This window comes from Salvelinus fontinalis, chromosome 1 (assembly GCF_029448725.1).
Source record: "Salvelinus fontinalis isolate EN_2023a chromosome 1, ASM2944872v1, whole genome shotgun sequence".
Taxonomy (NCBI): Eukaryota; Metazoa; Chordata; class Actinopteri; order Salmoniformes; family Salmonidae; genus Salvelinus; species Salvelinus fontinalis.
Window position 1 is genome coordinate 52,263,471 of NC_074665.1, and position 22,429 is coordinate 52,285,899.

The following is a 22,429-nucleotide window of genomic DNA, read 5'->3' on the forward strand; positions in this document are numbered from 1 at the left end:
GCTCCTTGGTCATGTGACCTACTGACTTCAAACAAGGTTCAGAATGTCCAATCAGTTGGCCTACACATTGCACATCCTTTAGTTTGTCAATTTTCATCTCTCGCGTTTTTACATGAATTTTTCAAACTTTCTAATTTCAATAGCTCCATGGTCATGTGACCTACTGGACTCAAACAATGTTCAGAATGCACAGTCAGTGGGCCTACACATTGCACACCCTTTAGTTTGTCTATTTTTATCTCACACGTTTTTACATGAATTTTTCAAAATGTTAAATTTCAATAGCTCCTTGGTCATGTGGCCTGTTAGCTAGCTAACATCAACAAAGCTGTTTTGCCAGATGGCCACGTAGAGATCCCATTAGCTAATATCTAATTATATGTAGCTTGCTAACTAGGAGGAAGACCTAACGTTGAATTGCATATTTAAAATTATGTCGGGCAGAAATGAGTGTTTGGATTAGGAACGTTTCCTCTCACGACCTCTACAAGTCAGAATGCTGAAGTGGTACTTTACCGGTTGTCCGTGTGCTTGGTCCTTTTTGCAGGTAGGGATGTGAGACAAAATATCCACAGAGTAGTGTTATCAACCTGACCTTCAGTATGAAGGTCTGTATAGTATATATTTTGTATCCTTTTTTTTCCGATACTGATGCAATTCGCATGTGTCAAACACAATATGGCTGAGACTAACCTAAAGGCAAACACTAACAGCTGATTGCTATGAAACGTGCTGTTCAGTTGATTACATTTGGCTGTTGTTTACATTATTGTGCAGTGTGTCAACAGATTGAAAATACAAGTGACATAACCTAGTACCGGCGTCACAAAAAGTCGGAAAACAACACTTTCCTGTGGATACCCTATCTCCACCTCCTACCGCCAAAAGTAGCCTGGACGCATAGAACGCCCCTCTGCATAACGGGCATGGTTTTGGCTTAAAAAGAAAGACGCAGGCTGGACAATAAAAGTCTGAAAAATGGCTAAAGAACGTTGGCTGAGTTGGAACACTAGCATGAGGCCACAGCAAATTCATTGAAATGAACCGTCGCAGAGTCTCTTCTGACTAAAGTGGTGCTAAGAATTCAATTTCCCCTAAATGGCGCCAAAAAATGTCAAACTTTTATTTTACCACTACAATCAGTTCTTAGGACGAAACTGAAAAATAACAACTCATGAAGAAAGTAAACATCCGCACCTCTGGTGCCAAGTGTCCTTACAGTGCATTCGGAAAGTATTCAGAACCCTTTACTTTTTTCACATTTTGTTAAGTTAAAGCCTTATTCTAAAATGTATTACATTGTCCCCCCCCCCCCCCCCATCAATCTACACACAATAGCCAACAATGACAAAGCAAAAACAGTTTTATTTTTATTTATTTTTTAAGAGAAGCACATTTAGTTACTCAAATGGCTACCTGGACTATTTGCTTTGACCCCTTTTTTATGCTGCTGCTACCCGCTGTGTATTATCTATGCATGGTCACTTTACCCCTACCTACATGTACACTGACGTTCAAAAGTTTGGGGTCACTTAGAAATGTCCTTGTTTTTGAAAGAAAAGCAAAAACAATTGTCCATTAAAATAACATCACATTGATCAGAAACACAGTGTAGACATTGTTAATGTTGTAAATGACTATTGTAGCTGGAAAAGGCTGATTTTTATAATGGAATATCTACATAGGCGTACATAGGCCCATTATCAGCAACCATCACCCACCCCTGTGTTCCAATGGCACATTGTGTTAGCTAGAATAGAAAGAGGAGTGGGAGGCCCCGGTGCACAACTGAGCAAGAGGACAAGTACATTAGTGTCTAGTTTGAGAAACAGATGCCTCACAAGTCCTCAACTGGCAGCTTCCTTAAATAATACCGCAAAACACAAGTCTCAACGTCAACATTGAAGAGGCGACACCGGGATGCTGGCCTTCTAGGCAGAGCTCCTCTGTCCAGTGTCTGTCAACCATCTTAATCATTTATTTTTATTGGCCAGTCTGAGATATGGCATTTTCTTTGCAACTCTGCCTAGAAGGCCAGCATCCCGGAGTCGCCTCTTCTCTGTTGACGTTGAGACTGGTGTTTTGCGGGTACTATTTAATGAAGCTGCCAGTTGAGGACTTGTGAAGCATCTGTTTCTCAAACTAGACACTAATGTACTTGTCCTCTTGCTCAATTGTGCACCAGGGCCTCCCACTCCTCATTCTATTCTGGTTATAGCCAGTTTGCGCTGTTCTGTGAAGGGAATAGTACACAGCGTTGTACGAGATCTTCAGTTTCTTGGCAATTTCGCGCATGGAATAGCCTTCATTTCTCAGAACAAGAAATAGACTGACGAGTTTCAGAAGCAAGTCCTTTGTTTCTAGCCATTTTGAGCCTGTAATTGAACCCACAAATGCTGATGCTCTAGATTCTAAATTAGTCTGAAGAAGGCCAGTTATATTGCTTCTTTAATCAGAACACAGTTTTCAGCTGTGCTAACATAATTGCAAAATGGTTTTCTAATGATCAGTTTGCCTTTTAAAATTAGAAACTTGGATTAGCTAACACAACGTGCCATTGAAACACAGGAGTGATGGTTGCTGATTTTGGGCCTCTGTACGCCTATGTAGATATTCCATAACAATCTGCCATTTCCAGCTACATTAGTCATTTACAACATTAACAATGTCTACACTGTATTTCTGATCAATTTGATCTTATTTTAATGGACAATTATTTTTGCTTTTCTTTCAAAAACAAGGACATTTCTAAATAACCCCAAACTTTTGAATGGTAGTATATGTATGTATGTATGTGTGTGTGTGTGTGTGTGTGTGTGTGTATGTGTGTAACTGTAAAGTAATGAATGACCATTTTTTGAAAATCATGGGACATATAGTCTTTGGTTGCATGCTATTTCATGTCAATCATATTGCTGCTTGTTGGCTATAACTTGCTGATCATGGTCTTATGCTGCCATCTATTGGAAATATTTAGCAATTAAAATGTATTGTTTCACAGCAGACCATAAAGTCATTTGAGATGCAGCTGAGAGATAGTGTATTTTTTCTTATTAATTGCAGAGATCAGTCTAAAACCAGTCCCAACTGTCCCACGCCAATTGCTCGACTTTCACATAGAGGTTACTAGGTCACGAACAGTTCAAACCGTATTTGAAATATAAAATACAATCAAATGTGGGTTGTTATCAATTGTTCTTTCTTGCAATAATACATACCACAAAATAACTAATTAATAAAACAGCAAATGCTTACGTAGGTTTTGATATAAAAATTGCAAATGTTATTGAATACTATAATGGTATTTACTAACATATTATTACTTAAATAGTTTGTAGAAGTGTTCTAGGCTACCCTACCCCAGAATTAGGGTACAAATCGATTCGCTAGACCAGGTATTCCCAAACTGGGGTACAGGGGCTACGCGCAATGTGATTCACATTTTAAAAAATGTAAAAAATAAGAGTACAAAACAGTACATTTATATTTTCCAATGGGGCTATACATTTGGGTGAAGTTTTTTCTCACCTGAGTAGCTCGTTTCACTGCCAAGAATAAAATTCAACCATCTAGTGTTCAGCGAAATGACAATACAATGTCAAATACAGGTAGCCTAGTCAAAAAATGAACATCCAATCACATAGAGTTTTTTGAGCGAGAATAAAAACGACTTTCAAGTAGTAAGACATGTGTAAAAGCAACAGATACCATTAATAAGAAAGGGCTAGAAGAATCTTATATGGTGGGCTACCGAGTGGCTAGGACAGGCAAGCCCCATACTATTGTGGAGGATTTAATTATTCCTGCTGCCGTGGATATGGCTGGGACAATGCTGGGGGAAAAGGCCCAAAAAACTATACAGACATTGTCTTCATCAAACAACACTGTTTCTCGATGCATCAGTGACATGGCAGGAGAAGTTTTGAAACAATTACTGCTCCATATACAAACCAGTGAATTCTCTGCGTTACAGCTGGATGAGTCAACAGATGTGGCGGGCCTGGCACAGCTCCTGGTATATGACCGTTACGTTTATGGGGGGTCAATTAAGGAAGACATCCTCTTCTGCAAACCCCTGGAAACCAGGACGTCATGAGAGGATATTTTTAAAGTACTGGATGGCTTTGTGACATCAAATGGACTTTGGTGGTCAAGACGTGTTGGTATCTGTACTGATGGCGCAAAAGCCATGACAGGGAGACACAGTGGAATGGTAAGGCACGTGCAAGCAGTTGCTCCCGATGCCACTTGGGTGCACTGCAGCATCCACCGAGAGGCTCTTGCTGCCAAGGGAATGCCTGACGGCTTGAAAGACGTTTTGGACACTACAGTCGTGACCAAAGGTTTTGAGAATGACACAAATATTAATTTCCACAACGTTTGCTGCTTCAGTGTCTTTAGATATTTTTGTCAGATGTTACTATGGAAAAATGAAGTATAATAACAAGCATTTCATAGGTGTCAAATGCTTTATTGACAATTACATGAAGTTGATGCAAAGAGTCAATATTTGCAGTATTGACCCATCTTTTTCAAGACCTCTGCAATCCGCCCTGGCATGTTGTCAGTTAACTTCGGGGCCACATCCTGACTGATGGCAGCCCATTCTTGCATAATCAATGCTTGGAGTTTGTCAGAATTTGTTGGTTTTTGTTTGTCCACCCGCCTGTTGAGGATTGACCACAAGTTCTCAATGGGATTGAGGTCTGGGGAGTTTCCTGCCCATGGACCCAAATATCAATGTTTTGTTCCCCGAGCCACTTAGTTATCACTTTTGCCTTATGGCAAGGTGCTCCATCATGCTGGAAAAGGCATTGTTCATTACCAAACTGTTCCTGGATGGTTGGGTGAAGTTGCTCTCAGAGGATGTGTTGGTACCATTCTTTATTCATGGCTGTGTTCTTAGGCAAAATTGTGAGTGAGCCCACTCCCTTGGCTGAGAAGCAACCCCACACATGAATGGTCTCAGGATGCTTTACTGTTGGCATGACACAGGACTGATGGTAGCGCTCACCTTGTCTTCTCCGGACAAGCTTTTTTCCGGATACCCCAAACAATGGGAAAGGGGATTCATCAGAGAAAATGACTTTAACCCAGTCCTCAGCCCAATCCCTGTACCTTTTGCAGAATATCAGTCTGTCCCTGATGTTTTTCCTGGAGAGAAGTGCTGCCCTTCTTGACATCAGGCCATCCTCCAAAAGTCTTCGACTCACTGTGCGTGCAGATGCACTCACACCTGCCTGCTGCCATTCCTGAGCAAGCTCTGTACTGGTGGTGCCCCGATCCCGCAGCTGAATCAACTTTAGGAGACGGTCCTGGTGCGTGCTGGACTTTCTTGGGCGCCCTGAAGCCTTCTTCACAACAATTGAACCGCTCTCCTTGAAGTTCTTGATGATCCGATAAATGGTTGATTTAGGTGCAATCTTACTGGCAGCAATATCTTTGCCTGTGAAGCCCTTTTTGTGCAAAGCAATGATGACGACATGTGTTTCCTTGCAGGTAACCATGGTTGACAGAGGAAGAACAATGATTCCAAACACCACCCTCCTTTTGAAGCTTCCAGTCTGTTATTCGAACTCAATCATTATGACAGAGTGATCTCCAGCCTTGTCCTCGTCAACACTCACAACACACACCTGTGTTAACGAGAGAATCACTGACATGATGTCAGCTGGTCCTTTTGTGGCAGGGCTGAAATGCAGTGGAAATGTTTTTTTGGAATTCAGTTCATTTGCATGGCAAAGAGGGACTTTGCAATTAATTGCAATTCATCTGATCACTCTTCATAACATTCTGGATTGTGTGAAAATTGCCATCATACAAACTGAGGCAGCAGACTTTGTGAAAATTGATATTTGTGTCATTCCCAAAACTTTTGGCCACGACTGTACAGTGAAAATGGTTCACTTTGTTAAAGCAAGGCCCCTGAACTCTCGTGTATTTTCTACATTATGCAATGATATGGGCAGCAACCATGTAACGCTTTTACAACATACAGAAGTGCGCTGGTTATCAAGGGGCAAAGTATTGACACGTTTAAAAAAAAAAAATGAGACACGAGCTTTACTGACCATAATTCTCATTTGTCTGACCGCTTGCATGATGACGAGTTTCTCACACGATTGGCCCATCTGGGTGATGTTTTTTATTGCCTGAATGATCTGAATCTAGGATTACAGGGACTCTCCGCAACTATATTCAATTTCCCTTTCATACCCTGCCTCCAGTCCAGTTACCGATATCTGAACAAGAGAGCCTTATCGAAATTGCAACAAGCGGTTATGTGAAAATGTTATTTAATCAGAAGCCATTGCCAGATTTCTGGATAGGGCTGCGCTCAGAGTAACCTACCTTGGCAATTTGCAGTGTTAAGACACTGATGTCTTTTGCAACCACGTACTTATTTGAGAGTGGATTTTCGGCCCTCACCAGCATGAAATCTAAATAGAGGCACAGACTGTGTGTGGAAAATGATTTAAGACTGAGACTCTCTCCAATACAACCCAACATTGCAGAGTTATGTGCATCCTTTCAAGCCCACCCTTCTCATTAACCTGTGGTGAGTTATTCACCATTTTTGATGAACAAATAAGGTTTTATATGTAGGAGGGCTAAATAAAGAGCAAAATGATAGATTATTATTATTTGTGCCCATTCTTATATGTAATAAATGTATTGTATAATGTGTGTGTGGCAGGCTTACAATGATGGCAAAAAACAACATTTGAGAGTGCGCTGACCTTGGTGCAATAGGGTACGCAGCTGGAGCTTGAATGTTTGAAGGGGTACGGGACTATAAAAAGTTTGGGAACCACTGCGCTAGACCATCCATTTGGTTTGCAAATCAGTGTACTTGTGCAGCATCTGCTCAATTTTATGCCCACGAACGCATATGAAATTACCCAGCAGCCATTAAAAATAATAATAAATAAAAAAGTCTTCTGGTGGTTTAAATTTGCAGCCATGATGAATTTTTACTTCAATCAAATGAACATTTTTAATGACCTTTCTTTGCTATTCTGTCTTCTCAGGATATACATTGGGAGATGTCTCAGCACCTTCTGATGCTGATGCTGCGTTCTGACACCAGTCACCCCTGTTGTGACTCATACAACTGGCATGCCTTCAAATGGGACAACTTCGGAATCATACAGCTGGCATGCCTTCAAATGGGACAACTTCAGAATCAAGGGAGAAGGGGTTGTTGTAGCATTCTCCATTTTAGCTGATTGCCTCAAATCTTATCTTCTTCACCTTGGTGAATACTTTGTACTGCTTCTTTCTCCCAGAAATGCCTTGAATCAGGAACTGCTTGTGCTGCCTTGTTCCTCGCAGTATTTAGAATGTTGTTTTATATCGATGGCTGATTATCGGCATTCATGTTTATCTCATTTTCTTTTGCATGTCGAGTTTGTGGTTTGCCTGATTGTTATGCTCAAGGGAATGATTCATGTGAATGAAAATGAATTGTGAAATATTTCCTTCACTAATTTTCTTTGAGAACTTGATCGCTTTGCTACTTACATTGTACTTTTTCAGTACTCATTTATGTTTGTTATTTAGCAGACACTCTTAGCCAGAGTGACTTACAGGAGCAATTTGGGTTAAGTGCCTTGCTCAAGGGCACATTGACAGATTTTTCACCTAGTCTCGGGATTTGAACCAGCAAAGGTCTTAACCGCTAGGCTACCTGCTGCATTTGAAATCATGCCATAATTTTCTCTGAACACTGCAACTTACTGAATAGACATCTACAGTATACCATCAGACTCACTTCACCTGTTTAAATGAATGGAGGCATAATGCAGATGAACATGATTTTATTTTATTTAACTTTGGTCAACATAAACAAGTGAATACATTGCCACCATGTTAATTATTAAACAGAGAAATGCTTTATTACCACTGTTCCTGTTTTTAATGTTGTAATCAGTACATATGTCAATTCAACCTTCATTTTTGCATTGATAACTTGGAAAACAAAGTATGCACTTTTGATCCCAATAACTGATTTAAGGGCACATGTAAGAGGCTTGTCGGAATGTCCTCTTACTACACGAAGAACTATCAACTTTCCATGTTTTGGAGGTAATCTGTATATCAATAGAGCGGTATGGTGTGCAGTACTCTTTCTCTGACTAATTATATACCTAGTGTTTTCACAGACAGCCACAAATAGCAGCAGTAATGAGAAATCTATAAAATAGAATTTAAAAATAATGCACATAAGGTTTGTAAAACATTTGGGGACATAACCAGTAGCTGTCATTGATAGACGTAGGTATTAAGGCTGCAGATTCCCTTTGTCTTGCATCTCCTCCCATGAAGTTTCCAGCCTGTATCTTAAATGAGAGCAACACAAATAAATATCTCGACACTTGCACATGATCGGTCTCAAACGGTGGTTCTGAAACTTCGGAGTAGTTCCTTTGAAGATAACTTGAGAGAACTACTCAAAAGACCGCAGTGACAGAATTTTTTTTCCACCTCCACAACATAAAAACATGCAAAGCAATTAAGAACATGATTTAATACAGTTCTAAATATTAAAACACATAGCTGTAGTTTTAGTTACTTTTATTAAGTGGATGACACCATAAAGGTGTACTTGAATAGATACAGTCAGTGAGATTACCATGTCTGGGGGATAAATTGGGGATAGGAGGGAGTGGGTAGAGAAAAGAAAAAGGTCCACTTTCCAAATTCATGACCTGTTGCAAGTGCTTTGGCCTGAATGCATGGTCAATGGGGGAATGTTAACAGGTAGGCCTAAAACCCAGGAAATATCATGTTTTAGAAAGGCCCAAAAGAGGGTGTTATAACAATGACAAGAGGTCATTTTCAGGGCTTTCCATAGTTTGGTTGTTAGATTATGAAATAAAGGCTGAAAATGTCAACACAAACACCAATGTTCAAGAGTTTGACCTCTTGGGAGTGCCGTTCCATTGATTCAACATAAGGTGGGCTCTCAGGGTCCGATCTATGCCCTGGCACCGATTCACCCAAGGCAAAATCAACCTCTGACTCAAAATAAAAAACAGGCAGACCAATCAACCTCCTGCAGCAACAAAAGGAGAAAAGTGCCACCAGGAGGACGATAGGGCTGTTAGTTTCTGATACGAATAAACCACTAGGCTTAACTACGCAGGAACAGTAAAGCCTTGTCCTCAGGATGGAGTCCAATTCTTTTTTTAGTTGATCTTATCCTGGAAAATGTACAGGTTGTTGGTGGCCGCCACAGCGATTACATTTTCTTTGGGGTGCCAGGCGGTGTGCAGGATCTTCTTGTTGAAATCCAGGCTGTCCACACTAATTTCGTCTTTCTTCCTCTTGCCTCCAGTGGAGACTTTGCGGGGTTTGAGTGTGCCACGCGGTTTGCTGCTCTCCCTGGAGGCCTCCAGTGTAATGTCCTTCCTGGTGTTGCGGTCAAACATCCGGAAGAAGTTGTTGTAGGAGCCAGTCATGATTGCACTGAGAAATGAAAGAAATGAATAATTAAAACTTACATATTGGCAGAAAAGTTGTCCAAAGAACAACATAGTAGTTGCAGATTGCCTTAAAACAGAGAAAGTGCTCAGGTTTCTCACCTGTCGCTACCGTTCCAGCAGCACTCAAACTTGTCGAATATGCAGTCATTTTCATACAACGAACAGAGCTTGCTGCGAAGGTATTCGTGAACCTGGACGGGAGAACGTTGATTAGTGTATTTGGAAAATAATTGCGTCTTTCCAACAATTTTCTTATACCCAACTCGATAATTGTGGGTAAGCAGACCACACTGAAAATGATGTTAGTTGTAATGTTATCACTAGGAAGAGCAAGCTAGGTATCTTATAGTGATTGGGGGAAAAATGGATAGTTACATATCGTGATATTATTTTTTTTACAAGTTTATTTTTGCACTAGTTGGTTGTACCTGCACCAAAACTTCAGTATTTGTCCTTCATAGCTTGTTCTTCATCTTATTTTTAAATAGGGAATTTATTTTTTAGCACTTTATTATTTTCATGACTGATCAAAACTCGTTTTCTCATGGCTCTCTCGTCTCTATGCAGCAGACATATGGTGAGCAATATGTTTGGAACATCGAATCGCAATACATATCGTATTGGCACCTAAGTATAGTGATATTGTATTGAGGTCCCTGATAATTCCCAGCCCTAGTACCTGATATGTCTCGACTGGCCTGCTCTCCATGTTGAGGTCCCACACCTTGACGGAGAGGTAGTCCCGTGTCATCATGTAGCGCCCGCTGTGACTGAACTTCACGTCAGAAATGGACGAGATGATCTCAGAGAAGAACGACCTGCTGCTTGGATCCTCAGGCTCCTCAAAGACTACAATCACAAACATGGAGAGATACTCAAAATGACAGACAATCAAAGCTCATTTATCTGTGAATGAACATCATTTAGAATGCAGAGAACAAGGCTCTACGGATACTCACACTTAGTGTGCCTATCGCAGAGTGCTGCTGCTCGCATGTCACAGAGGCGTATGGTGCCTTTGCTACTGCTGTACACAAATACATTGCATTGGTTTGGCTGGCACTCAGCAGCTGTGATCACCTCTGTCAGTTCCTCCATGTTGGCAGGCTTGATGTCTACAATGTCTGAGAACACACTGTTAAGGAAATTAACTGAAATGAGTCTAAAAGGATCATATAGGCTAATACAGGGCAGTTCGGACAAAGCTAACATTTGCATCTAAAAGCCATGATGCTGAAGACTTCAGGACAGATAACTTTCCAGACAAAGGATACTAAAGCTTCTGTCAGTGATTTCCAAATGCCATAGGTTAATTCTTAGGTCATCAGCGGAGAGGTACGTTTGATGATCGCTATTTACAGAAATGGAATTAATATGATATGTATGAGCGTTGGCAAACACCCTCCGAGGACTTGCTTCTACCATGAGATCCATGGGCATCAGCACTGGTACCTATAAACACAGGACAGATTTATTCAGAGGTGGAAGCGATAAGCATGCTGCGTGTGTTTGTTCTTGTACAGTGTTTGCTGAAATCTTAACGGTCAAGCAACATTAAACCAACCCGCAGGGAGGTAATTCTAAAGGGATCCCTGAGACGTCCGTCTTCGTCTTTCAAGTTGTAACCCTCAGCCCGCTTGTCTCGTTCACTGATTTTCCACAATTTGATCGTTTTATCTGTATAAAACAAAAACGTATATGTTCAGGCTGAAGACAACCTGACCAAAAGCTTAGTAGGTTCAAGCAAAAAGTTCTTACCATTTGTTGAGAGCAGAAAGTGAGCAGAGTTTTGTTGGGGTAACCATCTTATTTTGTTAATTTTTTCCTCGATTTCTAAACTTTTCAAGTAGTCAAATTCAGGTTCGTGACTCTGAAATGTGCTATAGACGTTGTATTCCCCTCGCAGGTGTGGTCTATTTTTACACTGAAAGAGAAAAGTAGACGTGCACTGCGTGTCAAACGTTGATATTAAACATGTAATATAATTAGAATTTTCATAATTTCTTTCCATAACAACCTATCATAGCTGAATCCAAAATGTATGTCAGTAACAAGGTTTCCATCCAACCTTTTTATGCGAGTAAAGAACGAAGGATAAAAAAAAAAAATGTCATTACAGGTCTGACGAAAACAGCAAATTTGGCGGTCAATTTTCCAAACGTCAACAAAACACGCTAGACAAGGTGGGATCTTTGTGTCGGTATAATGTATTACGCAAGAAATGGAGGTGGAATCTGTCTCTTTTGTCAATATTAATCTCATGTAGCCTAGGCTATACCTGCACAGTATCTGCGAGCTGTAGAGCGCATGTGCCAATACCAGTGGACACGTTCGCTATAAACGCAACTTTTTTGTGTGAAAAAAACATCAGTAGAGTTGAAAATGGGATGCAAACCGGTACATGGGAATTTAACCGCAAAAGTAATTTTTATGTGCACTACGTCATCACGCACAGCCTTTTATCCGCAACAAGTCAATTTGATGGAATCATCCCTGTTGGGAAAATGCTGATTTAGAATATTTGCATGAAAATCTGTCGCCAATTGGATGGAAACTTAGCTAGTGTTTATGAAAATAAATGTAGTTGGTAATTATAAAATTCACCTCCTGTTCATGTTGAAATATGACAACTCTGCCTCCCTTGTCTCCAGTTGCTAGAAACTCTCCAGAATGGTTGAATTCAACCGTTGAGATGATATCAGCTGAAAGGAGGACATGTACCATAAAATCTGGATTCTGGAGCATGATTAAGTGTATAAGGGTTATCCTTATACATTTAAGGGTTATCCTTATACATTAGACACACATCAGCAAAATGACAACACCTGGTACAAAAAACAATCATGGTGAAACTTTCATGGGTGCACACTATGCAATGTAGTCGACAGAGCAGTTTGTACATTTCTACCTCTACTTTGAAAGAATCAAACACACAAATGTTACTCTCTCCCTATCAGAATGTATGCCGCGTTCAAAACAACTGGGAACTTGAGAAAAAAATAACTAGCTACGACTGGGAAAATCATTTTGACCGGTCATCCAACTCAGAATTCCAAGTCGGAAACTTTTTTTTAGAGCTCCGACTTAAGGACCTGCATATCACAAACGTAATAATTTGACCTTGTTTTTATCCCCTTCTAGTTCACAGTTGTCATAAAAGCACCAGTACTTTATCATACAATATGTGCTCACTAACAAAGTGAGGGAAACACTCATAGTATCAGTAAATATATTAGAAGTGTTTATGAGAAATGTAAATTTTGTCAATCTGGGCCAGAATCACTTGGGGCATTTGTATTTCCAATGTGTGTATGTGACTATGTTCTGGGTGGATCTTCAGCTGGATTTGGGTAAAAGATTTGGTAGGGACATTCATCTGCAAGCTTGTGAGGTTCTTTTAGTTTTTTGATAAGATAATCCACTAACAAAAAGGTAGAGATTCATTTGAATATAAGTCTTGCCAAATATTACATCCATAACATTTATTTTAAAAAACAACATCATTTTCACTATTTTTCAAGGTAGATTTAAAGAATTGCTTTACAACATTGAATACTATGCTCTGTAACAATAAGGCAATGAAATCAATTGATACACTAAGCTATTCAAATTTATTTGAATGTAAAAACCTTGTAGGTGTTTCTGTTCTTGTGTTTATCTGTTTGTGATGTTTCGTGTTAGAATTTTTAGGAAGGGCGCATAGATTTTTGTAACACATTTGTATCCTTCAAAATGTATAGAAATTCAATAAAAAACGAATTTAAAAAACGGTATACTTGCCATGTTCCCGACGCAGACCTTTGACGTCATTGACAAATCGCACCCACACTAGCTAACTTAATAACTACGCTAGCAAGATAACTCGTTAGTTTACGACAGGGGATTTATCTTACTAGCCTACAAAAATTACAATATCTAATACGTACTCTGACTGCCTAATTCGTATTATATGTTACATAAATGTGCGGGACATAAGTTACTGGGGACAGTTGTTTGGGTAGTTATACCGTTAGCTTGCTAATGCTAGCCGACCGTAAGCAAGAGAAGCCAGCTAAGGTAACGTTAGCTAGTTAGTTAGAAAAACAAACTCCGCGTTGCCCAGTAGTACTCCTTATATACATGCAGTGTCATGACATCTTTGTTCTTGAAAAGACAGTCAGTCAAAGGCGTAGTTGGCGGAAGTTAGCTAACAGTATCACATTTGAGCTCAAACGCTAACGTGTAGCAAGCTACCATTAGCTACTCACCTTCCGCAACATCTTCATCTATTGCCCCCTTCACTTGTGAGAAACACCACTGAAAATCATTTCCACCGGCAACTCCTGCATAACAACAATATTGAAATAATTAGCGCCAGTTCACCAACCCATTTAGTCAAATGATGTGTTGTCAGTTAACGTTAGCTAGCCTAGTTAAAACTTGCATTCAGGCCACACAGCAACGAGTGAGTGGTATGGGGACCCTTTCCTAGCTACAAAAGTAGCTTACCTGCCATTGTTTCATTTAGCAGAGTTTGATATTACTGAACACTGCTTATTCAACCAATGCAACTTGCGTGGGGTAAAAATAGTCAACATCCACAAGCAAGGTGAAGAGTCGGGATCAGATCACGGAAATCGTCTGTGATTTTTTTCCCATCCAAAATGGCGCACATTGCGTGACACAATGACGTTATTTCGACATGCCTCCAAGCATCTTTCAGGTATCTATCCAGACCCCCACCATCCATCAATCCATCCATCTTCTTTGATGAGGTTCAACAGCGGTTGGCATCCAATAAATGTTGCATTACCGCCACCAACTAGACACCTTTTACTTTGCTTATAAACCAACAAATACCCTACCATACTCATTAAAACCCACCACCCGACTCCACTAAATCTATTGAGTCATACCTCAGGCCAACAACCTGAAAGGATGGGACACCACCACTCAACACACCCTGTAACTCTTCAGACGTCAAATCTCTTACACCCAAATACTTCTCTGCAGCTGCCACCACAACCTCAATTTTCTGTGACTTACTGTATGTTCCATCCCTGTAGTACAGTTGATAATCATTGCTATAAAACACAAGAAAAATCCAATCTTACTGAACTATATATCACTTGTTGGCCAATCCCTTTGTACTGGTACAGATCTACTACTCACACCATTCCCCTTAGGATCCCTCCCACTTGACCCATCTGCCTCTACTTTATTCACTGCCTCAGCATGCAGTAACTTTTGCACTACTCTAACCCTGGTAGCCTCAACCTGCCTCTCTTGTCACCAGACATTTTTGATTCCCAGGCCCATGGGCATCCCTACAATTAAAACATACTGCTTCTTACCCTAATGTTACACATACCTTTGTCTCATGCCCTTCTGCATACTTCTCACACCTAGGAACCTCCCTCCTAAACACTGCTGCCACATGCCCAGTAGCTTGACACCTTGTAACAACGTTATGTATTCGGTACAAAAGCTTGTACGGGATAACTGATATATCCTAACATCACTTTGTCGAGCAACGACTCAACATCACACAAAACAAAACACAACGACTCTTCTGTTTCTCCATTCAGGACACCCTGTCTGCATCGAACCAAATAACAAGCATCACAAACACAGAGAATCTCCCCCTCCAGTCCACTTTCACATTTACCACTACCACCATTATTCTAACAAACCATCTCAATTTTTTCCAAATGTTTTAACCAATTCAAGCTCACCCTCTTCCTCCCTCTATCGCTTCGACCTCCTCTGCCTCTCTTTCTCTCTCCATTCCTCCTCCGTAATCCAAATATACTAACTATAAATAAATAACTCCTTCCAAACTCTCCTTCCAGACTCACATAAAACATCTCCAATCCAAAGTTAAATCTAGAATTGGCTTCCTATTTCGCAACAAAGCATCCTTCACTCATGCTGCCAAACATACCCTCGTAAAACTGACCATCTTACCAATCCTCGACTTTGGCGATGTCATTTACAAAATAGCCTCCAACACCCTACTCAACAAATTGGATGCAGTCTATCACAGTGCCATCCGTTTTGTCACCAAAGCCCCATATACTACCCACCACTGCGACCTGTATGCTCTCGTTGGCTGGCCCTCGCTTCATACTCGTTGCCAAACCCACTGGCTCCAGGTCATCTACAAGACCCTGCAAGGTAAATTCTCGCCTTATCTCTGCTCGCTGGTCACCATAGCTGCACCCACCCGTAGCACGTGTCCCAGCAGGTATATCTCACTTGTCACCCCCAAAGCCAATTCCTCCTTTGGCCGCCTCTCCTTACAGTTTTCTGCTGCCAATGACTGGAACGAACTACAAAAATCTCTGAAACTGGAAACACTTATCTCCCTCACTAGCTTTAAGCACCAGCTGTCAGAGCAGCTCACAGATCACTGCACCTGTACATAGCCCATCTATAAATAGCCTAAACAACAACCTCTTCCCCTACTGTATTTATTTATTTTGCTCCTTTGCACCCCAATATTTCTACGTTGCACACTCATCTACTGTCAAATCTACCATTCCAGTGTTTTAATTGCTATATTGTATTTACTTCGCCACATGGTCTATTTATTGCCTTTACCTCCCTTATCTCACCTCATTTGCTCACATTGTATAGACTTATTTTTCTACTGTATTATTGACTGTATGTTTGTTTTCTCCATGTGTAACTCTGTGTTGTTATATGTGTCGAACTGCTTTGCTTTATCTTGGCCAGGTCGCAGTCGTAAATGAGAACTTGTTCTCAACTTGCCTACCTGGTAAAATAAAGGTAAAATAAAAAAAATACGTCTTCTTATGATAATAGTGCACTTCTCTTGATATACATCTCGTTCTTGCCGTCTCAAGGGACTCCATTTCCCACTCGCTCAGTTCCATCCTCCCATCCATCCATCCCTAACTGTAGACAGTTTTGTCTATGTTTGAGTCATTTAGGCTCGGCCCTACTCCTTGCAACTTCATTGAGACAACAGAAAATCCCACACTTAATGTTGATGACTGAATTGAAGTGCAATGTAAGGTTGTACATTGAAATGTAACCTAGGCCTACCTTTAAAAGTGTTTGTAATGCAATTCAAGTAAAAAAGTGTCTGTAAAGGACATCACTGACAACCTGAAACGGTCCATCCGCACAGACAGTATGAAGAAGGCGCCCAGTACACTGCCCTGAACTTTCGTGTCACTGTTACTAGCCGGCTACCACCCTGTACTTAACCCTGCTTCTTAGAGAATGCTGCCCTACAGTATGTACATAGTCATTGAACATTGATCACAAGTCGGAAGTTTACATACACTTAGGTTGGAGTCATTAAAACTAGTTTTTCAACCACTCCAAAAAATGCTTGGAGTGGTTGATATAGTTATATATATATAGGTTTGGCAAGTTGGTTAGGACATCTATTTTGTGCATGGCACAAGTAATCTTTCCAACAACTGTTTACAGACAGATTATTTCACAATTCCAGTGGGTCAGAAGTTTGCGTACACTTAGTTGACTGTGCCTTTAAACAGCTTGGAAAATTCCAGAAAATGATGTCATGGCTTTAGAAGCTTCTGATAGGCTAACTGACATAATTTGAGTCAATTGGAGGTGTACCTGTGGATGTATTTCAAGGCCTACCTTCAAACTGAGCGCCTCTTTGCTTGACATCATGGGAAAATCAAAAAATCAAAAGAAATTGTAGACCTCCGCAAGTCTGGTTCATCCTTGGGAGCAATTTCCAAACACCTGAAGGTACCATGTTCATCTCTACAAACAAAAGTACGCAAGTATAAACACCATGGGACCATGCAGCGATCATACCGCTCAGGAAGGAGAAGCGTTCTGTCTCCTAGAGATGAACGTACTTTGGTGCGAAAAGTGCAAATCAATCCCAGAACAACAGCAAAGGACCATGTGAAGATGCTGGAGGAAACAGATGCAAAAGTATCTATAGCCACAGTAAAACAAGTCCTATATAGACATAACCTGAAAGGCCGCTCAGCAAGGATGAAACCACTGCTCCAAAACCGCCATAAAAAAAGCCAGACTATGGTTTGCAACTGCACATGGGGACAAAGATCGCACTTTTTGGAGAAATGTCCTCTGGTCTGAAGAAACAAAAATAGAACTGTTTGTCCATAATGACCATCGCTATGTTTGGAGGAAAAAGGGGGAGGCTTGCAAGCCGAAGAACACCATCCCAACCATGAAGCACGGGGGAGGCAGCATGATGTTGTGGGGGTGCTTTGCTGCAGGAGGGACTGGTGCACTTTACAAAATATATGGCATCATGAGGAGGGAAATTATGTGGATATATTGAAGCAACATCTCAAGACATCAGTCAGGAAGTTAAAGTTTGGTCGCAAATAGGTCTTCCAAATGGACAATGACCCCAAGCATACTTCCAAAGTTGTGGCAAAATGGCTTATGGACAACAAAGTCAAGGTATTGGAGTGGCCATCACAACGCCCTGACCTCAATCCTAGAGAAAATTTGTCGGCAGAACTGAAAATGCATGTGCGAGCAAGGAGGCCTACAAACCTGACTCAGTTACACCAGCTCTGTCAGGAGGAATGGGCCAAAATTCACCCAACTCACTGTGGGAAGCTTGTGGAAGGCTACTCGAAACGTTTGACCCAAGTTAAACCTTATTTACCTTATTTGGCTACGGTGTATGTAAACTTCCGACTTCAACTGTATGCTGAGCACTTGTTGGCTGCTTATCCTTCACTCTATGGTCCAACTCATCCCAAACCATCTCAATTAGGTTGAGGTCGGGTGATTGTGTAGGACAGGTCATCTGATGCAGCACCCCATCACTCTCCTTCTTGGTCAATTAGTCCTTACACTGGCTGGAGGTGTGTTGGGTTATTGTCCTGTTGAAAAACTAATGATAGTCCCAGTAAGCACAGATCAGATGGGATAGTGTATCGCTGCAGAATGCTGTGGTAGCCATGCTGGTTAAATGTGCCTTGAATTCTAAATAAATCACTGACAGTGTCACCAGCAAAGCACCCGCACACCATTACACCTCCTTCTCCATGCTTCACGGTGGGAATCACATATGCGGAGATTATAAAAATGCACAAATAAAATGGTAAAATGTCTTTGTAAAGACACCAGTGATACCAGTATACCAGTGACTGAGCCTATGATTGACTGGAGAAGGCCAGCCAACCCTGGTATATAAAGTGCAGTGGTTCATAAGGCTTTTGTAGTTTAAAATAAATCTCAATGCTCCATGGTAAACGGTGTCAATTGATCTCAAATGCTGAGCTGTCAGAGTCGTGTGTATAGGTGGCAGGGAAGTCAGGCGCAGGAGAGTCAAACGGAGTGTAAAATGGAGTCTTTTAATGAAAGTCCAAATACATCCTCCATAACACTAATAAGAAAAGAACAAACAAATATGGGTACGAAGACCCGTCGCGCACCTATACACATAAAAAACAATACTAACAAGAAACAATCTCTGACAAAGACATGAGGGGAAACAGAGGGTTAAATACACAAGAGGTAATGGATGGGATTGAAAACAGGTGTGTGGGAAGACAAGACAAAACCAATGAAAATGAAAAATGGATCGTTGATGGCTAGAAGACCGGTGACATCGACCGCCGAACACCGCCCGAACAAGGAGAGTCAACGACTTCGGCAGAAGTCGTGACATGAGCGGAAGCATTCATATATAAAATACCCCATAGTCTAGTATAGGCATAAATGTAGCTGATACTAGCCTCCTTCTGACTTCAAAAGAAAAACAGGCCTTATTTCTAAAGTAAAATCCCAACTTCAGCTTAAATTTTTTGTTAAGTGTCACTCCTGCTCCCGCTCTCCCTCCCTGGCACTGGAGGGTGCCAGGCTACCCGTCATCATACGCACCTGTTACCATCATTACGCGCAGCTGCGCTCATTGGACTCACCTGGACTCCCTCACTTTGTTGATTGCCCCTGCATATATGTCTGCTCCTCTGTGTTGTTCTCTGTAGTAGCATTGTTTGTTGTGTCGTGTTTATGTCCATACGCTGTCCCTGTTCCGTTGCATGTCCATCTGTATTAAATGGTTCACTCCCTGTACCTGCTTCTCATCTGCTGCGTTGGGCCTTATAGAAAGCTACTACCATTACAAGAAACATCAGGACGTTTTTTAGGGTTTTGTTTTGTTGATGGTGACGTCAGACTTGGGGGCCGCCACCGATGGAACCAGGGGTGCCTAAGCTGGCTCGTCGGGCTGTCATGCCCTAGCTGGCTCGAGAGGTTTCCCTGCCCCGATTGACTCGGCAAGTTCCCATCCCACGTCATGCTTCGGCCGGCTCGTCGGGCTCTTATGCCTCAGCCGGTCCATTTGTTTTGTTGGTGACATCGTACCCGTGGCCCGCCATTGATGGAACCAGGGGTGCCTATGCTGGCTCGTCGTGCTGTCATGCCCTAGCTGGCTCGAGAGGTTTCCTTGTCCCGGTTGGCTCGGCAGGTTCCCATCCCACGTCATGTGTCACCCGGCCCATGGGACTTCTACTCTGCAGCGGGATTGTCAGGCTGTCACGCCTCAGCCGGCCAGTCCAGCTCGCCCAGGTGGGAAGCCGGGTGGCGCCCTTTATTTCAACTGTATATAAATAGTGAATAAAAGGGGACCAAATACAGAGCCCTAGGGCACACCATTACAGACAATTTAACAGACTTGAGGCCAAATTGAGTGCACTATCATGCAAATAGTTAGCAAACCATGCAACTGCATGCTCTGAAAGAGCTACGCTCGACAATCTCTGACTCAGTATAGCATGATCATCTGTGTCTAAAGCCTTAGAGATCAATAAAAAGTTTGACAGTGTTGTTTTTTGTTAAGGGCTTAATTGATATCATGTAAAACCTTCATGGCTGTGGTAATTGAGATATGCTTCTTCCTGAAGCCTGATTGGTACATTGATAAAATAGAGTTAGTATATAAAAACTATTTTAGCTGTTCATTAACAAGGGTTTCAAGTATTTTTGCCAGTGTTGACAGCTTTGAGATCGGCCTATACTTATTTAAAATAGTTGGATCTCCCCCTTTTAAAAGTGGTATGACAAATGCTGATTTCCAGATCTTTGGAATTTGACTACATTCCAGGGTTAGATTGAACAGATATGTAAGTGGTTCAGCTATGAAATCAGCTGCCAGATTTAAAAAGCAGGGATCAAGAAGATCAGGACCTGCAGGCTTACTTTGATCTAAGGATTTCAAGGCTTTATGTACCTCCTGCACTGAGAATGGCAAAAAGCTAAAAGTTTGACCAGCTCTTGCTGGTTCATCCACACAGGGTTGTACAGAGACAGAGGACACTGAATCAAACAGCCTATGAGGTGATACAAAGTGCTCATTGAAACAATTCAGCATTTCAGTTTTGTCATATACAGCAACAAAGTCCTTCAATACACATGACGGCAATTCATAACATTACTGTTTCCAGACATAGACTTAAAGCCTTCCAAATCTTTAGGGTAATTCAGGTTATTAACAGACACAAAATATTCAGACTTGGCCTTCCTGAGAAGAAAATAACACTCGTTTCGTAATTTCCTAAAAAGAAGCCAATCAGCATCAGAACATGATTTCCTTGCTTTAGCCCAGGCTAGATTACCTTCGTGAATAATACAAGACAGCTCATAAGAAAACCATGGATTATCCCGCCCTTTGACCCTGAACCTGCGGAATGGGGCATGTATGTTTACTATTTGGAAAAAAACATAATGAAAGAATTTCCAGGCAGTTTCCACATCAGGGATAAGCTCAATCTTGCTCCAGTCAAAATAAAACAAATCATGAAAGAAAGCCTGCTCATCAAAACTCTTATAATTTCTCTTACAAATAAAGTGTGGGTTTGTCTTAGGAACCTTAGTATTTCTAACAGCAGCAACAGCACAACGGTCACTTAAATCATTACAAAAAACACCAACCGCAGAATATTTATGTGGAACATTTGTCAATATCAAATCAATCAGGGTAGATTTCTCTGGACATTTGAGATTTGGGTGAGTTAAACAACTGGGTAAGATTCATAGAATTACAATACATTTTTAAATCATCAGACACCAGCTTTAACCAACACCAGTTGAGACCACCAATCAAGATCATTTCACTGTAAAGTTTAGTCATAAGTTGCATCAGAGAAGACAAATAGTTTCAGACTTTGCCACACGTACAAGAGATTTAGTCTTTACATATATAGCCACCCCCCCACCTTAACTCGATCAGTGCGGAACACATTGTAACCATTTATTCAAATATCCTTATCAAGAACAGGCTTGCTGAGCCAGGTTTCAGAAAACACAATTACATCAGTATCAGTTGACTTAGCCCAAATCCTAACCCCATCAATTTTGGACAACAGGCTGCATATATTTAAATGAGAAATACCAAAACCAGAGCAAGATTTAAATTCGGAGTCGGTTTGGAGACATTGCATATCAGGGCCAGGGTTAGGTTGCACGTTACCTGATATCAACAAAAGAAGAATAACTAGGCACCTCTGTTTAATAACCTTGCACGGCTTCTCTTTTTTAAGAGACCTACTGCAAGCAAATTCTACAAGTGAGTTTCCAGACAATACAAAACAGTCATTTAAAACCATTAGACTTTGGTAGTGACAGGTTCGTACTGTTCACATCATGCCGCAACTGAGGACAGACGATTTTTACACGCTACGCGCTTCAGCACTTGACGGTCCCATTCTGTAAGCTTGTGTGGCCTACCACTTCGTGGCTGAGCCGTTGTTGCTCCTAGACGTTTCCACTGCACAATAACAGTTGATCGTGGCAGCTCTAGCAGGGCAGAAATTTGATGAATTGATTTGTTGCAAAGGTTGCAAATTTGTTGCAACTCAGGATAAGACCCAGATGCAGAGACAGGAGGCAGACAGTTCGATTCGGAGTTGTTTAGTTCGATTCTCAGTTCTTTATTACAAAACAGGAGGCAGGCAGGGGTC

The 22,429-nt window shown here is 41.2% G+C and overlaps 1 protein-coding gene and 1 long non-coding RNA gene across 2 annotated transcripts; one reads left to right on the forward strand and one right to left on the reverse strand.

The window, feature by feature from the left end:
- Nucleotides 1-300: 300 nt before the first annotated feature.
- Nucleotides 301-7,902, forward strand: LOC129857521 (uncharacterized). Its single transcript, XR_008759913.1, has 2 exons — nucleotides 301-547; nucleotides 7,032-7,902. It is a non-coding gene; the product is annotated as an uncharacterized LOC129857521 (long non-coding RNA).
- Nucleotides 7,810-14,147, reverse strand: LOC129857510 (serine/threonine-protein phosphatase 2A 55 kDa regulatory subunit B delta isoform-like). The gene is made up of 10 exons (XM_055925837.1): nucleotides 13,977-14,147; nucleotides 13,736-13,810; nucleotides 12,093-12,190; nucleotides 11,247-11,412; nucleotides 11,053-11,165; nucleotides 10,763-10,940; nucleotides 10,448-10,612; nucleotides 10,168-10,337; nucleotides 9,588-9,679; nucleotides 7,810-9,471 (listed from the first exon to the last, which is right to left on the reverse strand). The coding sequence occupies exons 1-10, from the start codon at nucleotides 13,981-13,983 to the stop codon at nucleotides 9,192-9,194; spliced, it is 1,344 nt and encodes a 447-aa protein (XP_055781812.1). The 5' UTR covers nucleotides 13,984-14,147; the 3' UTR covers nucleotides 7,810-9,191.
- Between the last annotated feature and the right edge of the window lie 8,282 nt (nucleotides 14,148-22,429).